The sequence below is a fragment of the Bubalus bubalis genome, chromosome 11 (assembly GCF_019923935.1).
Source record: "Bubalus bubalis isolate 160015118507 breed Murrah chromosome 11, NDDB_SH_1, whole genome shotgun sequence".
Taxonomy (NCBI): domain Eukaryota; kingdom Metazoa; phylum Chordata; class Mammalia; order Artiodactyla; family Bovidae; genus Bubalus; species Bubalus bubalis.
This window is the reverse complement of record NC_059167.1, coordinates 17,336,108-17,352,334: the sequence shown is the minus strand read 5'-3', so window position 1 is coordinate 17,352,334 and position 16,227 is coordinate 17,336,108. Positions and strand designations below refer to the sequence as shown.

The window sequence follows — 16,227 nt, the reverse complement described above, 5'->3', positions numbered from 1 at the left end:
AAGAACTAAAGAACCTCTTGATGAAAGTGAAAGAGGAGAGTAAAAAAGTTGGCTTAAAACTCAGCATTCAGAAAACTAAGATCATGGCATCTGGTCCCATCACTTCACAGCAAGTAGATGGGGAAACAATGGAAACAGTGACAGACTTGATTTTGGGGGGCTCCAAAATCACTGCAGATGGTGACTGCAGCCATGAAATTAAAAGACACTTGTTCCTTGGAAGAAAAGTTATGACCAACCTAGACAGCATATTAAAAACCAGAGACATTACTTTGCCAACAAAGATCCGTCTAGTCAAAGCTATGGTTTTTCCAGTTGTCATGTATGGATGTGAGAGTTGGACTATAAAGAAAGCTGAGTGCTGAAGAATTGATGCATTGTATCTGGAAATTTGGATGGTCAGATGGAATGAAAATGGGTCTTTTCCAGATGTCTTTTCCAATACTTTGGCCACCTGATGTGAAGAACTGACTCATTTGAAAAGACCCTGATGCTGGGAAAGATTGAAGGCGGGAGAAGGGGACAGAGGATGAGATGGTTGGATGGCATCATCGACTCAATGGACATAAGTTGAGTAAACTCTAAGAGTTGGTGATGGACAGGGAAGCCTGGCATGCTGCAGTCCATGGGGTCCTTAAAGAGTCGGACACAACTGAGCGACTGAACTGAACCGATAGCCTTTGAATACGACTGATTCATCAGATTCAGCATCATCTGATCTGAACTAGATTCTCATGGGACAGTGATGGTTTCAGATGACTTTTGAAACGAACTGTGGAGAAATTGACCTTAGTTAGCATCTTATCAAGAGACCACACGGACTCATTTCCCACCCTCCTCTCCACTGTGATTTTTGGGACAGGCTCATTGAAAAGGGAATTGGTGAAAAAAGTATCCTAAAAGTCAGGAAAACAGTTACCTCCAGAAGGGTGAAGTAATTGCTCTGCAGTGCTGTAATACACTTTCTTTCTTTCTTTCCTGGATGATGGTTGCATATGCACTTCCCTTGTAATTATTTGTTAAAGTGTATATGCTGCATGCCTTTTTGGTATATATGTTCACCTCCAAATAAAAGAGGAATTATTTAAATGAAAGTATATTACAGGATACCTGGAGCTGGTCTGTTATGCTTGAGGGTCTGAGTGAAATCAAAGCAGAGGTAAGGAGCCCTCTGGTCAAGCCATCTGCTGGAGAACCTCCCCTGTTTAAGAGAAGTGTGGCTGGGCAGAGGTCTCAGAGCTTGAGCTGCTGTGGCTCAGAGGTAACACCATGAGAAGCTGAAGGCAGCATTTTATCGTGTTAATTCAAGAACAATTCTACCAGCCTCTTCAGTCGTATGAGTAACTTCACGAGGGGACGAAGTCCCTCAGTGGTGAATGTTCATAGTGACCCAGTCAAAGCATAAGAGCAGCAAGTGTAAAAGACTCAAGACCGTTAGATAACCTGAAAGTGTAAAGCTAGAGGGAGAGAATTTTGTTTTGTGTGTTTAACACATCTCATACCACTCAAGAGAGCTTGATGAGGTGGGAGTGGATTGAATGCACTCTAAAAGAGTAATTTTCAAGTTAAGATTCCAATTTGCTGAGTCTGGGAGGTGGGGGCAGAAAGGAAAAAAAAATCTTTTTTTTTAAAAACAATTACAGGGGAATTCCCCAGCAGTCCAGTGGTTAAGCTTTGGTGCTTTCACTGCTGGGTCTTGGGTTCAATCCCTGCTTGAGTAACTAAGAAGCTGCAAGGTATGCGGCGTGGCCAAAAAGACAAAACAAGCAAAACATGACGAAAGCACAACAAAACACAATTACAAAGGGGAATTTGTTTTGATTTTCCAGAATGGGAACCAATGTCAAAGACAACAAACTCACTTCCGCAAGAAAGCCAGGGTTCTCCTGTAAGGCCTGTATCAGAGGTCTGGTTTTCTCTGCCAAGCTTATCTATGGTTGGAAAAAGAATTCATCCCACCTGCTACCCCAAAATTCTTGAGGAGCAGGTTTTATGGTTTTTTTCCCCCATACTCAAAGCACTTGTGGGAGAGTCAAGGGTTGAGAGGACATTGAGAAATACATGTGCCATATGCAAATAAGACCACCCACCAAAGTGTTCTTCCCTCTGGATGGCAAGTAACTTATTTTCTTGTACTTTTTTTTTTTAATTTCCAAATTTTCTACACTGAGTTTCTTGTGTAGTAAAACAATAAGGAATTAACATTTAATAGACTGATGAGAACAGACATCCTGTTTTTGCCAAACTGGTCTCTCCCTCTGGAGCTGAGTACAAGCACTTGTCCCAGCTGTTAGCTCTCTGTGCAAGGAGGCACCAAGGTCCTGCCTGGCACCACGGACAGCAATCAGGGAAGGGTGAGAAGGCAAGCAGGTCTGGACCAGGCCAGGGCTCCGGGAGTCCATTCTACCCCAAGTTGACTGCTTCTGAAGGGTTACTGGGGAAATGCAAAAACATTTCTACATTTTTCTTTTCCTTCCCCACCTCCAATTTGAGCCCTGAATCATCACATAAAGCAGTCACTTGCTTCTTAGTCCTTTTAAACATTCATTTATTCACTGTACAAAATATTTACACTACTGAGCAACTGTGTGGCCCTTTGGTCTGGCCTGACAAATTTGCAGCAGGGCTTGGTCTCTGCTGGAGTTCTAGAAACACACGACACTTTCCTTGGTGTTCACTTTGTGCCTGGTCTCCTTCACTAGCCAGGAGGTTAGCTGGCTGCCCAAGTACCTGGGCCACAAGGGCATAAATAAAAAGAACTGAGCAAAATAAGAAACGTGAATAGGAAACACTTCCAGTAACAGGCACTCTTTCTTCTCTCCGACATGGTGTACCTCTCCCCACACCGGCTAATTCCAAAGCAGGATTAGAACAGAAGGTCAAAGGAAAGGGCAAAAGAGCAAAGATACTTTTGAATAGTTAGGAGAGACAGAGAGAGAGAACTCTAGAAGAATACAAAACCACAACAGTACCAAAGGGTTTTGTGAAACAAAGACCCTGGGGCTAAGGACCACCGCAGGCTGCAGCTGCGCTGCCATGGTACCCAGGATGCTCTGAAAAGTGCTATGACTAGAGCTCAGAAAGGACAGATCGAGCCAAGAAAATCAACTCACGCTCCAGCATCAGTCTCTGGAGGGGCGGGGGGGGGGAGGGGACGGGGGACACAGGATTTGGAAGAGGAACAACGGCCAAAGACAGCAGAGCCAGCCCACGTGCCCCTAGCTGGAATCCCTCTCTGGGCCCAAAGGGCGGCATTGTGCTTCCCAGGGGGATGATGACACTTGCCTGTACGAATCCCACAGGGCAGCACCTTGTCCTGGTCCCTGAGGAGAGCAGTGACCGTGTGGCGTGGAGGACCCTGGGGTACAGAGGGCCCCAATGCTGGACCCTGGACCCCAAGGGTGAGTGAGGTCAGCACCCATGCCAAGGACAAATGACAATTGCGAAGGAGTGAGGTCAGGCAGGAATTGTAGCAGCTCAGGAAGGCATGTTCCTCATGATCCCTGGGAACAGGAGGGCTCAGACGTGCTTCCAGCAGGCCAAGGCATGGCCTCAAGTCCTGCCTCATCTCTGGACTCTTTGTACTTGCTGGTTTTGGCTATAAAGATGGCTTGTTAATATTCTCAGAGTCGAATGCCCCATTGGGAATGGTCGCTTGCAGCAAAGCCTTCTTAGAAACAGAAACTTCGGAAATCGATGAGATTCTGAGTCTCGAAAATGTCTTCATTCAAATCGTTAATGGAAAATGCTGTCGCCATCTTCCAAGCAACGGCTGCAGGCTCTCTTCAGTCAGGCCACAGTGAACCTAGTTGTCTTCCTCCCTCCTGAGGTGCCCTTGCTGGTAACTGAGGGAGTGACAGGAAGTCACTGGGACAGCAAGGTGTTTATCGTCTGACACAGCTCCTCGATGTGTGTCCCTTGTGTCCTGACCCTAAGGACCTCTGAGAAGCAATTAAATTACTGATCCCTTCTCCCTTGCCTTAGTGCTGCCAGGGAACACCAAGCAGAGAGAACCAGGGACCAGTGGTATGCTATCGAACTGTCCTAATTTCTTGCTCCAAAATTTTCTTCAGTGGAAACATAAAGAACGCCCAGCTCTTAGCAGACAGCACAAGTTGGAGGTAAGGAGCCAGGGCCAGCCACATCTCAGTGTAAAGAACAAACTCAGGGACCAGCATCAGTAGTCTTCAAGCCAGTCACATGCCAAGAAATGCCCCACAACCCTAAAGGAGAATCGCCTTCAGCACTGGAAGCCGCAGCCCAGCTAAGCTTTCACATTCTTAGGTCTGTCTCACAGGTTTATTATACTCAAAAAAAAAAAAAAAAGTTTACTAGGGAGTTCTTCTTTATGAATGATATGATCATTTCCAGAAACGCTTGCATGGAAAAGCTCATTTTCCAGTTCTGACGCCACAGAAAAAAAGGACCCTTCGGTGCTATCAGTAATCACGCGAGCTAGTCCCCTGCCTGCACCGGCCGTTGTGCAGACAGACAAAACTCAAGGCTGTCTGTCGCTGTGGGCCACCTCCGGTCTGTTCTTCTCCTGGCGAGCAGACGCAGTCACCTGTTCCTGAGAGGGACTCACAGACCCTGGGTCAAGGGGACACGGAGGGAACCCCTGCAGAGCGTTGGCAGAGGAGGCTGGGCGAGGCGAGGATCGCAGCGCTCCCAGAAAGGCCGAGCCTCCGTGTCGCCTCCACTCAGCGGCTGGGGCAGCTCCCACCTCTGAGCTCCTCTGAGAACCGAGGGCGAGTGCAGCGGGCCCCACCCTCCTCTGCGACTGAGCGAGCTGCTCAGGGTAGGGGCCTGCCAAAGGGGGCTGTTGGGGGGAAGGGAGGGGGCGAGGGAAGGACGAAGCTGGGGGGTGACCGACTCCTCCACACACTGCGGGGGGTCACATGGCAGCTTCTGGCTGATGGTTCTGTGTCAGGGTCAGCGGTCGCGTCTGTGGCGCGCGCCGCCTGGAGGCTCCGGGAAGCCACGGGAGCCAAGCAGATGGCAGGGAGAGTGGTCAGAACATGCCGAAGCCCTCGCAGCCCTCGCTGATGGCCAGCTGCAGCATCCTGTGCACCTCTTCGTAGGAGTCATACGTAGGGAGGCACAGCTGGTTGAAACTGCAAGGCCGAGGGGAGGGGAGTGATTAACTCACACGAGCAGACCATGCCAGCGAGGGCTGCAAAGATAACCCTGTGACAGCCTGCGCCAGGCCATCGGATACCCACCACGTGTGTGCAGTTGGGAGCGTGCTGTGGGTCGGGGCCGCGATAATCTGGAAGGAGGGACAGAGGGCAGCAAAGCCTCCGGGTGGCAGCTGAGAGGAGCCTGTGGTGAACTGCAGTAGCCGAGCCAACTCTTCCTGCGTCAGACTGGAAACCACGGTCCAAAACCACCTCATGACCTGTGGGAAGAGCACGAGGCTGGGGTCACACCCAGGTGTTGCTGCGGATCTGACGCCTGGGGGAAGGAACGGATGCTCTGAAGTGGGAGGTGGGTTTATTTGCACGCAGCTAGAATCAACTTAAAAGGGAGTGATGCGGACACCCAGCTAGCAGGGCGGTCCCTGACTGCTCGGTTCTCTCTCTCCGCCTTTTCAACACTATTGCCTCTGTGGATGCAGCATGAATAGCCCTTAAGGACGAGGGTTCCCATCTGTCTGGATGACCATCTGCCATTCTCCGCCATGTATCGCTTTTTCCCAGTTGACATGTCTGCTTCTCAGCTTTTTCCCTCTGAAACTTCTTCTGTATAATATGGTACAAATTCAACTGAAAGAATTTTGGCTCACTTACCTTTTCTCTGAAATGCCAAGAGCCACCAATGACCACTGCGTGGGCTTTGAAGTCAGACACACTGATGTCCCCAGTCCCACACATCAGCAGCTGGAGAAGACAGTCAGGTGTTTACTGGGACAGTCAGAGGGGTGAAGTCCCATCATAAGGTCAAAATATGTTAACATGAAAAATGCGGACTACAGAAACATCAATAAAAAGATGTATGGTGAGGTCATAATCCAAGAATACTACTTTAGGAAAATCAATTATAATAGGTCAATGGTTCCTAACCAGTGCAGTAAAACTCACAGAGCTTTAAAATATAGAGATAGATAAGATGCCTGTGGCCTTACCCCAAACCTAGTGAATTAGAATCTCTAGGGACAGGTTACAAATGTTGAAAAAGTCTCCCAGGTGTTTCTGATGGGCACCCCTCATTAAGAATTGCTGCTATATATATTGTTTTGATGAAACAAAGGTCAAAAAGGGAAGCAAGTGTTTACTGACTGCTCTGGATGTGGCCTGGGAATACCAGGGGGGAAAGTGGGCCCTTCCCCTTCGATGAAGACCCCAGCCCCATTTACGAATTTGTTACGTGGCCCTTCCTTTCCCCCAAATCCACCCTTTCTTTTATGGACTGAACTTTTACTACTGTCCCTTTAGCTCTACCTCTACTTGATCAGATAAATGAAAAAGAATGCCAAAAAATGAGAACATTAATGACATCAGAGCCCTAAACTTCTTGTTGATGTCCTAATTTGGTTCAGGATCCAGCAAGTTACTTAGCAGACTGTGAGTACTCATCCAATAGCTGTAAAGGCAGTCCTAATCAAGAGACAAGAGAAGCCCAAATGAAGCCTGAGAAGCTTGGTTTCTTCAAAAAGAACTTGCTAACAAGTAACTAAGAGCAGGAAGGGGAGCAATCCTGAGAGGCTGCGACTTCCTCCTACACACTTTACCAATTGTTAACAAACATTTTGCTTCAGGATAAAATCCACCAGTAGCTGTTTCTCAGCCCAGAAAATGCTGGCACTAGGTAACAGGTCTGCCGGAAACTTTGGGACTGCCTTATTTGGATTTTATACCTAAAGGTACAAAATGTGCTGAAAATTATGTAAGACGTTGATTCTTGTTCTCAAAGCCAGTTCGGTTAATAAGAATAAAAATGGTGCAAGACCACCTGAAACTCAAACTCCTGTTTCCTTTTTTTGGGGGTAGAGGGGGAGGGGGCATACTTCATGGCCTCCATGTGGGATCTTAGATCCCCAACCAGGGATCAAATCCATGCCGCCTGCCTTGGGAGTGCAGAGTCGTAACCACTAGACCACCAAGGAAGTCCCCTGTCTCCCCAATTTTAAAGAACTTCCTCACTGTAGCAAACAGTTTAGAGAAACTTTAATAAAGGCTATGGGACGTTAAAGCTAATAACCTGCATTACATGTATCATGTGTGAGCAGCAGGTAAAAACAAACCGGTTTTACTTTTGGCCTACACCCAAAGTTCATGGAACTTCAAGTCTGCTCATTATAGCAAGGTATTTACCATCTTGCAGTGCACTCTGGTTGTCACAGGATCTAAAGGAGGAATATATTAACTCTGTAGTGTTGTCACCCAAAGCTATGACAGGCCTCACATCCTTTGGATTGTCTCCTTCACGAGAATGTGGCTCCATGAGCCCCCCAGTTCCTCAAAAGCACATGCCATATAGGAGGCACTCGATATAAATAGTCTCTGAACAAATAAATGCTTCTAACGCCTTAAATCAACTTAAAAGGTCACAGGAGTTACAAAGACTGTACAAGATACCAACATTCAACCAGTATCAATAATATTTGATGAGTAAATAGTCATTATTACTATTCATCAATAGTTATTCCACATTCGAATTTTTTTAAAGCTGGAGAAAGGGTCAATGCATGGAACAGTAACAAAAGTGAAACCAACTCCCAAAGGGCTTTCCTACTGCATCTCATAACAGAAGGTGCAGGAAGCTGCTTCCTGTGGGCATAATAAAATAGCAAGCCAGGGACAGGGAGTTCCAATTGTAAGCACTTACCTCAAGCTCATTCTCATCAAAAATAGCCAAGAGGTTTTCAGGGACTAACTCATTCAGGCCTGAAACAAAATATCCAAGTTAAAGCTATATCCACACCATGTGATACAGGTATTTACACCTCAAAGCCAAGAGTCAACAGAATCCCACCTTTTAGGAAATGTTCCACCTCCTCTTTCACTTGGCTGGCCAGTCGATACTGGGCCAGCAAATTTAAATAGAAGATTTTATTCGCATTGGTGACAGGAGTTTGAGCTCCACCTGTCATAAGCTCTACAACCTGAAAGAAGAAGCAAAAGACAGGGAGAGCGTGTGGATGGGAGTTTAAAAGACGACAGCGACCCGGCATGTCCCACAAACAGCACATTGCTGAACTGCACTGCGGTCACACGCTCCTGCTCTGCATTCAGGTTTTCAACACACTTGGTTTTACTCAGTAACTAAACGTCAGGGTTCCTACCACTATTGCTGTATTCTACTCACTACTGTTTCTGAAGCGGGTCTCTCAGGGAGTCTTCTCCGACCTAGTCAAATAGTGGTGATGCAACAGGAAGATATGTATGTTCCCTTGTTAGCAACACTTTAACATTCCTCTGGTCCAAAATTAAACCATTACTGACCTCTTCTCTTAAACCCTTGAGACAACTGAGGCTCTCTATAAAGCCAGATAAGTAGTAAAGAAGCATAATCTCAGAAATCCCAAGACGTGCACAGATGTTTCTCTACACTCCTCTATTTCTAACGTGAGGCAATAGAAAAAGCCATGGCTTGATACTTGGAGACTAACTTGCTATGGGGTTTCAGTCACTTAGCTATTTGGACTCCCGGTTTTTCTATCTGCGAAGAAAAGGCTGAACTGTATGATTTTCAAATAGAACTGGCACCCTCCTCCAATAAGCAACTCCTAAGGGAGCTTTGAGGAAGCCCTGAAACACAGTTTAAAGCCACCCTGGAAAACCTGTGCCCAACGAGCAAGATTGTCTTCAGAGGTGAGTGAAGGCCTCCATTTAGTTACAAAATCAGATTTTAAGGTCCTGACCATGGCATGGGAGGGACAGAACTTTGGTCCAGAGCAAAGATTCTCAATGGATCTAAACATGTAAGACTTTTTCTATTATTGTGCACAGTTCCGGTTATTTTTATTTTACGTGTGTAAGCACTTCTATGGCACTCCACTCCAGTACTCTTGCCTGGAAAATCCCATGGGCGGAGAAGCCTGATAGGCTGCAGTCCATGGGGTCGCAAAGAGTCGGACACAACTGAGCGACTTCACTTTCACTTTTCACTTTCATGCATTGGAGAAGGAAATGGCAACCCACTCCAGTGTTCTTGCCTGGAGAATCCCGGGGATGGGGGAGCCTGGTGGGCTGCCATCTATGGGATCACAGAGAGTCAGACACAACTGAAGTGACTTAGCAGCAGCAGCAGTAGCAAGCACTTCTAACTATTAGCCTAAGTAGTAAATGACTAAGATTTAGTATTCATATCAAATCCAATTAAAATCAGTACTGCCCTAGGCCTGCAGACCCTAATTCAGTCTTCTACTGACTCGAGATGCCTTGCAGCGCTGGGTCAAGAAAACGGGCTCCACCCATACAGGTGTGAAGGCCAGCAGCTAAGACCCTCACAGGGCTCACAAGGGTATCTGACTATCAGTTCAGTGCTATCAGTGATCACAAACTTTCAGTCATTGCTATTTTGGTTTCAATTATTTATAACTGCAATTTCAGGTTTGCCATGATCATTTGATATTATTTAACCCCAGAATGCAAACAAAATCACATGTGCATCAGAAATACTTTTGGCTGTTTTCTAATAAAATCCTTAAAAATAAACAGGCACAGTGTTAAAATGGAAGTCAATTACCTCCCTGCCCCTAATGTTGAGACAGACACTGTCATCCCTTCCAAAACTGCCTGTGCAGTGACACTTCACTATCACTTCGTTCTTTTTCTACTGGAAAGGAGGGATTAGGGGGATGGATGGTATATGTGTCTCTGGTTCCATTTAAACAGGCCAAGGCCATACAATGTGGGATACAGTGCCCCAGAGCTACACTGTCCGATACAGCTGTCACTAGTCACAGGTAGTTAATTTAGAAATTCAGGTATTTGGTCATACCAGACACATTTTGGGTGTTCAAAAGTACAAAGAGAGAACACTTTCATCATTGCGAAAGCTCTACTAGACAGCCCTGATACAGAGGAGGCTGAGAAATGGGACCCACAGGCTTCAGTTCTCTGTCTCACCTTATCCAATTGACCTGATTTATTATATTTCTCTTCTGCAAAGACCAGCTCCATCTCACTCATGTCATTGTTGAGGATGAAACAAACTTTAGATTTGTAGAATTCTGGGTCATCTGTTTCAAAGTACTGAGGAGACAGAAAGACACAGAACACAACATGACCACTATCACCCAGAAATAAAATTTGTAACTGCCTGGAACCACTTACCCCTTCAAACCTCAAAAATAATAAACAGAGGGTGGAGAGATTCCAGAGTTAATGGCCAGGGGACTTAGCAGGAAACACACATCCAAGACCTTACCTTGTAATGCATACGTAGTCCTATGATTTGGGCCAAGAAAGAACGGGTGAAGCGAGCTCGGACCAACTGCTTGTAGGCTCCTCCTAGAGCGGACTCATAGAGACACTTGCCCACCAGGCGCCCTGCAAACTCATACATCTTTAGGCGCAGATGAGTGGGGCGATTAGGGTTAGGGTGCACCTGTCAAAGAGAGATAAAAGGTCCTGGATCGTTTTTCTTCAAGCCTAGTTCTGGAAAGATTCTCCCTCCATAACTCTATCCCAAGGAAACAAGAATTTCAGTGTTGGGATCAAGGAGCCCATCCAAATGGCATTTTTGGTAGCCACCACTGAGTAATTCAAAGTGACTGGAGGATAAAGGGCAAATATGGACTTACAATAAACTGAAGAATCTTCTACTGATTTTGTGGTCCCTGGCTACAAACAGAAGTCAATCAGTGGATGATATAATGCCTCTTCCCTAAACCAGAACCTCTTTCAGCCAGAGTCTACTTCTCTACTCCCCTAGTCAAAGACCTTGTACAGAGTTCAATTGCTTCAGGGATGTTCTGAAAAAAGTGGCTTAATTATTAAAATACTAAGGAGTAGAACAGCCTCTGCACTATAATGCTTTTTATTCACCTGTCTGCATTTTCTCTTAGAGATGAAATAAGGAAGACAAAGAGGAGGGAGGTAATCTGATTAGTTCAAATTCTTACTAGTCTCTCCATCATAACACAATCCACACTTTGCTCCCACCCCCGGGGAAGTCACAGACTCACTAATGCTTGGTTGGTGTCACTGAATCGGGTGAAGAGCTGATTGGTGGTGTCAAATAGTGCTTTGCAGATTAACTCAAACCATTCCCGACGAGGCCCTCCCCAGTCCAGAGCTGGAAAGTACAATAAAAATAAAAAGTGATGCTGGCTTATCACCTTTTATCATTTTTGTTCATTTATTCATTATTTTATACTCCCTGATCCTTCCTCCCTCCATTCCACCACCTTGGTGTCCAATATTCCAACCCACCTTAACTGTGGACATTTTTTTTTGAAATCCCACCTCATTCTGTAGGATTAAAGGTATTCTGATCACTAAGCTGATGCGCTCTAGCATGGAAACACAGATCAGAGATCCCAGGAACTGCTGCTTCTCTTGGTACTACAAAGATTACTCTGCCCTTCTGCTTCAAACTCATAAGAGCTCACCTTCCAAATCCTTGTCCGTCTGTGTTCTACAAGCTCAACCAAGCCATCTAGCCAGTAAACACCACCCTTTTGATCTTGACTCATGACTTCTTTTTCCCAGGGAAAAAGAAGCTGGAACAGGGGTGGCAGCATGTGTAGGAGGGTTGTTTTCAGTTTCTGTGGATGTCGTGTAAGGAGATAGGGAGGAGTGGGAAGGAGAGTTAAAAAAGATGAGTGGGAAATTTCAAAACTGACCTTCTTCATCCTGAAAAACCACTTCAAAGTTCTTGCTCCAATCTGAGATGGAAAAATTCCGAGTGGCTTTCAGAGACTGAAAAGCAGTAAAAGAAAAGAAATTGTCAGAACACTGGCCAGTGCCTCTTGGGTGTTAAAGACAAAAACACAAGAACATTACCACTGTCCATTTAATAGTCAGAAGTATTTGGAAGCAATATGTTACTCAAAAATAAGCTTTAATAATACCATCTTAAATTTAAAATGCACGTATCTCCAGAAGAAATTTAAGATAAAAAAAATCAAATTCATATTTATACTATTGCCTGACTGTAAAGTTGAAACTTTATTTCTTAACAGTCCTCATTTTATTAATGAGAAAACTCTTAAAAGAAATAAAAATGGCTCAAATCAGTAAGCTGTCAGCAAGAGAACCAAGAAGTCTTGGTTTTCAGTAAAGTACAGTCTACCCACTAGACATCTTAATCCACAAGGCTAGGTTCAGACAGGGAGCCATGCCACAAGGAGAAAGTGGCTGAGAAAAGGGGTTTCCAGTCACACCTGCCAGAGCCAAACATCACAAACACTTTCTGGACAGGGACCAAAGCCTTCTCATTGTCAAGGAATGTGAGAACTATGCCAGTGTCTGTGTAGTGGAGACAGAAACACATCAGGTGTCCTTTTCCATCAGACCAGACTGACAACAAAAATCATTTCCTTTTAATCTCATAAGAGCTCTTCTTAATCCTGGGATTCAATAACAGGAACTTTCTTCTATAACAACAACTTAATACCTGCCTTCCATAGGAAGTCCATGAGATTGTTCGGGAACTAGTCAAGAACAGATTTTACAGCCAATGTGTCAACTAGTCTCTCCCCTCAATTAACATACCTCCAACAAATCTGCCCCAAATTCAGTATAGCCAAACACAAAGGACAGCACTTAACATGTTTAAAGAAGACAAAGATGTGTGTTTCATAAAAACAATAACCTGCAGGATATAACCAAATAGCACAGAGGTTTCTAGCTGGAAAATTTTGATAACTGTTCAACTGCTGACATGAAAGAAACTTTACTCACCGATTCCAACAAGGCATGTCTGCTGACCTTCAGGGTGACTTTAGAATGTGGTCTTTTCATATGTACCTGCCGAAGCTCTCGATGGAAAAAATTCACCTTGTCCTGAAAGGTCTCGGAGCCTCCTGAGGAGCAGCAAGATCCATCATAATTACAGCCTCCTTACAAGTCCCCTGTGCAGGCCACCCCTACACCCTCATGTACTCAGGGTATCTGGGGTCGCTGCCTTCCCCATCAGACTCCCTGTCCAACCTCACCTATGTTCTTGTGGAGCGAGCGGATAAACGTGGCTGCTAAGATGTTCCTCTCCTTACAGCTGAGCTCCACAGGAGGCTGAATGCCGTCATCCACCACAAGGGTGAGCAGCTTATGGACAGGGTCAGGGCCAAGGTATGAAAACTAACAAAAGGGAAAAAAAAAGAAAGAATTACTCTATGAAGCCCTCAAATCCACCAAAAATCCTTCACATCCCTACCCTTCTGCACCAACCAACAAAAACAAGTTAAGCCTATTTTATCCAAGTAAGTACCTACCAGGAGTACGTTTCCTTGTTTTTCACTCAGCTCTGTGGTAGAGCACATGCATTGCATGTATGAGGCCTGGGTTTCATCCCCGGAACCTCCAGGCATTGATTCCATTTTGAGACTTTGTCCTCTACCACTGTGCCAGTGGTAAAGAACCCGCCTGCCAATGCAGGAGATACAAAAGACGGGGGCTCGATCCCTGGCCTGGGATGATCCCCTGGAGAAGGAAATGGCAACCCACTTCAGTATTCTTGCCTGGAAAAGTTCATGGACAGAGGAGCCTGATGGGCTAGAGTCCGTGGGGTCACAAAGAGTCAGACACAACTGAGTGATGGAGCATGAGCTATGATTCAGATTTTATTTTAAACTGAGTCATAGAGACCACCTGTAAGGATCACAGGCAAGGTAAGTAAGGAACACAGGTAATACTACAGACTTTCAAACATAAAATATAAGAAGTGTGAAAGCCGTAAGGATATGTAAAACAGCAAATGAATACCTGAATAGGTTGGGCAAACTGGCTGGAGGAAAATGATTTGCCAGTAGATTTCAAAAGCTCAGAAATTTAAAAAAAAAAAAAAAAATTTTTTTTTCTAATAGATGCGACTACTGGTGCTGAAACAGTTAGTTTTGGCACATTAGGAAGCCAAGTTCAGGTCAGAGCTCCAATACCCTCTCCATTAGCTTAGTCTTAGGGGCAAGAGAGAACTGTTGAAGTATTTTGACTTCTACTAACTACTGTTTCTGTAGGCATGTGTCCTCCTACAACTATTGCCTTCATGAGGAGGTAGCATCTGCTTCTTTATTTGGCAATGAATCCTGTGTGCACAATGAGAATTTCCAGAGACACCAAAAGCCCTTCTGGGAAAAAATGAAAGGTTGAGATGTTGGAGGCTGAAGCCTGTTCTACATGAACCGGATGTAAGGTTTAACTTACTTTGGTTCCAGGGCATACCCGGAAGGTGTAAAGGCGCCAGGGAATGATTTTCAGGTAGAACTCCTTCACTGAGAATTGCTGGAGGACCAACATACAGAAAATGAAATGAATGACTAAGAGGTTCTGTTTGGGTATTGTATTTCAAATACCTGTCCCCATCTGTATTTTCCATGATAGCCCTTTTCCTCTCTAAACAAGGAGGATAATTTAGTCAGGACTGAAATCAAATAGAAAACATCAATTCCACCTTAAAACAGGCAAATTTAAAATATTGTTGTCACACTGCAATTTCACAAAGATGTCTCATAACCTTAATACTCAGGTCTTACTACCATTTCCAAATATCTGAGATCAGGTTTTCACTTTACAAGTAGAGAACATTTCAAAATCAACATTTCATTTCACTACAATCAGACTCTCCTCCTGTTTAGCCAGATACTTCTCAGAGAGACTTCTTCCAAATCAGTGGACTGGGAACACCAGTGGCCCCTGCCCACTGCTTTATCCCTATCAGAATGCCAGCAAGGATGTGCTGGGGATGATGGTGTCGGGGGGTGGGGGGAGTCGCATACAGAAGAGTTCACAAAACCTATATGTAAGAATAAAAAGAAGTCTCTTGCCATTCAAAAAAAAGAAAAGACAATGCAATAACTTTTTAATCTAAAAAGACCCCTCTGTTATCTGAACAAACAGTAGGTCAGGTTTTTTTCTTGATTTTTAAAAAAATTCTTCATTAAAGAACATTTCAAACACATACTAAAGAAAACAGTACAATAAATTATCACCAGCTTCAACAATAATCAATTCATAGCCAATCTCACTTCATCTCTACCTTACCATTTCCCTCATTGCCATTCTCCAGGACAAATGAGGGCTAGATGTTTAAATGATGAATGGTACACAGTGAAATGTTCTGAAGTAGAACAGAATTAGAACTCAGTTTCTGCTATGAGATTAAAGGAGTGTAATGGGATGGTTCGAGTCTCGTTTTTCTGAGGTCTGTATAAATAAGCAAAATACAAACACTAAAAAAGAAACTCCCTAACACAAAGCGTCTCTCAACTCAGGGGCCTTGGGAAGTTCACCTCCCTTGTCTCTGCCAAAATTTCTGTATTCTAACCCTGTACCCCGATGATGACATCTCTTGCGGTTTCACAAATCACAGCATGAAAGATCAAATTGTTCCCAAACGGCACAAAGGGCCAACAGTAATTTTACCCTAGTGAGAAATTATTAATGGTTAAAAGTAGTTTTCTTTAAAACTCTAGAGCCGTGCCTTGAAAAATCTTCCCAGGAGCGATCAAACAGCAGAACGCCCGAGGTGCTCGAAAGTACCAAGGCACAGACTCTCTGGGCAGAGGTGTAATTCAGTCCAAGCCTGAAACAGGCAGAAGAGGCGGTACAGCCTTTTGCTCAATGGAAAGCCGTCTCTTAGTATCCCTGAACCCCCACAAGGTGATGATTGCACCCTGATTCTCAGACCATTGCTGGGTGGGCTTTGTTACCAAATATGAGCAGGCTCGGGCAGGGGACAAGAGTGGGAGTGCCAACCTTGGGTGACACGTAGCAGTACACCTTCTTCGGTTTCTTCACCTTCTCAGGGGTGTGACACTCAGAGGGCGAGTCTTCATCTTCCTCCTCCAGAGCTGTGGAGGGCCAGCGCTGGGCAGAGCTCGTGTGCATGGGCGGGAGGTGCCACGGCGTGCTGGTGCAGCTGGCAGCATTATACAGATAAGCTTCAAAGTAAATGCTCACTCCTGAGGTGGACACGTTGCGTTCAACAATATTCCTCTCATTCTCTGAAGTGCAACAAGGAATAAGGTTTAAAGTGCATGACAGGAGAGGAAACTGCCCATCACCAGACCTTCAGTCCACAGGTCTCTAAACCAAGTTTTGGTCCAAATACCAAATATTT

The 16,227-nt window shown here is 45.0% G+C and overlaps 1 protein-coding gene across 8 annotated transcripts in view; it reads right to left on the bottom strand.

The window, feature by feature from the left end:
* Nucleotides 1-2,531: 2,531 nt before the first annotated feature.
* Nucleotides 2,532-16,227, bottom strand: part of AREL1 (apoptosis resistant E3 ubiquitin protein ligase 1) — a 44,482-nt gene continuing 30,786 nt past the window's right edge. For 6 of the 8 annotated variants that reach the window (XM_006053871.4, XM_025295195.3, XM_025295198.3 and 3 more), the window contains 13 exons: nt 15,864-16,111; nt 14,313-14,390; nt 13,109-13,250; nt 12,855-12,976; nt 11,795-11,870; nt 11,135-11,244; nt 10,375-10,554; nt 10,074-10,199; nt 7,975-8,104; nt 7,828-7,886; nt 5,790-5,879; nt 5,223-5,398; nt 2,532-5,114 (listed from right to left, as the gene is read on the bottom strand). In XM_006053871.4, coding sequence (XP_006053933.2) covers nt 5,012-5,114; nt 5,223-5,398; nt 5,790-5,879; nt 7,828-7,886; nt 7,975-8,104; nt 10,074-10,199; nt 10,375-10,554; nt 11,135-11,244; nt 11,795-11,870; nt 12,855-12,976; nt 13,109-13,250; nt 14,313-14,390; nt 15,864-16,111 — 1,640 coding nt within the window. In that variant the 3' untranslated portion in view covers nt 2,532-5,011. The remainder of the gene's footprint in view (nt 5,115-5,222; nt 5,399-5,789; nt 5,880-7,827; nt 7,887-7,974; nt 8,105-10,073; nt 10,200-10,374; nt 10,555-11,134; nt 11,245-11,794; nt 11,871-12,854; nt 12,977-13,108; nt 13,251-14,312; nt 14,391-15,863; nt 16,112-16,227) is intronic. The other 2 variants (XM_025295196.3, XM_025295197.3) reach the window with 2 other exon arrangements.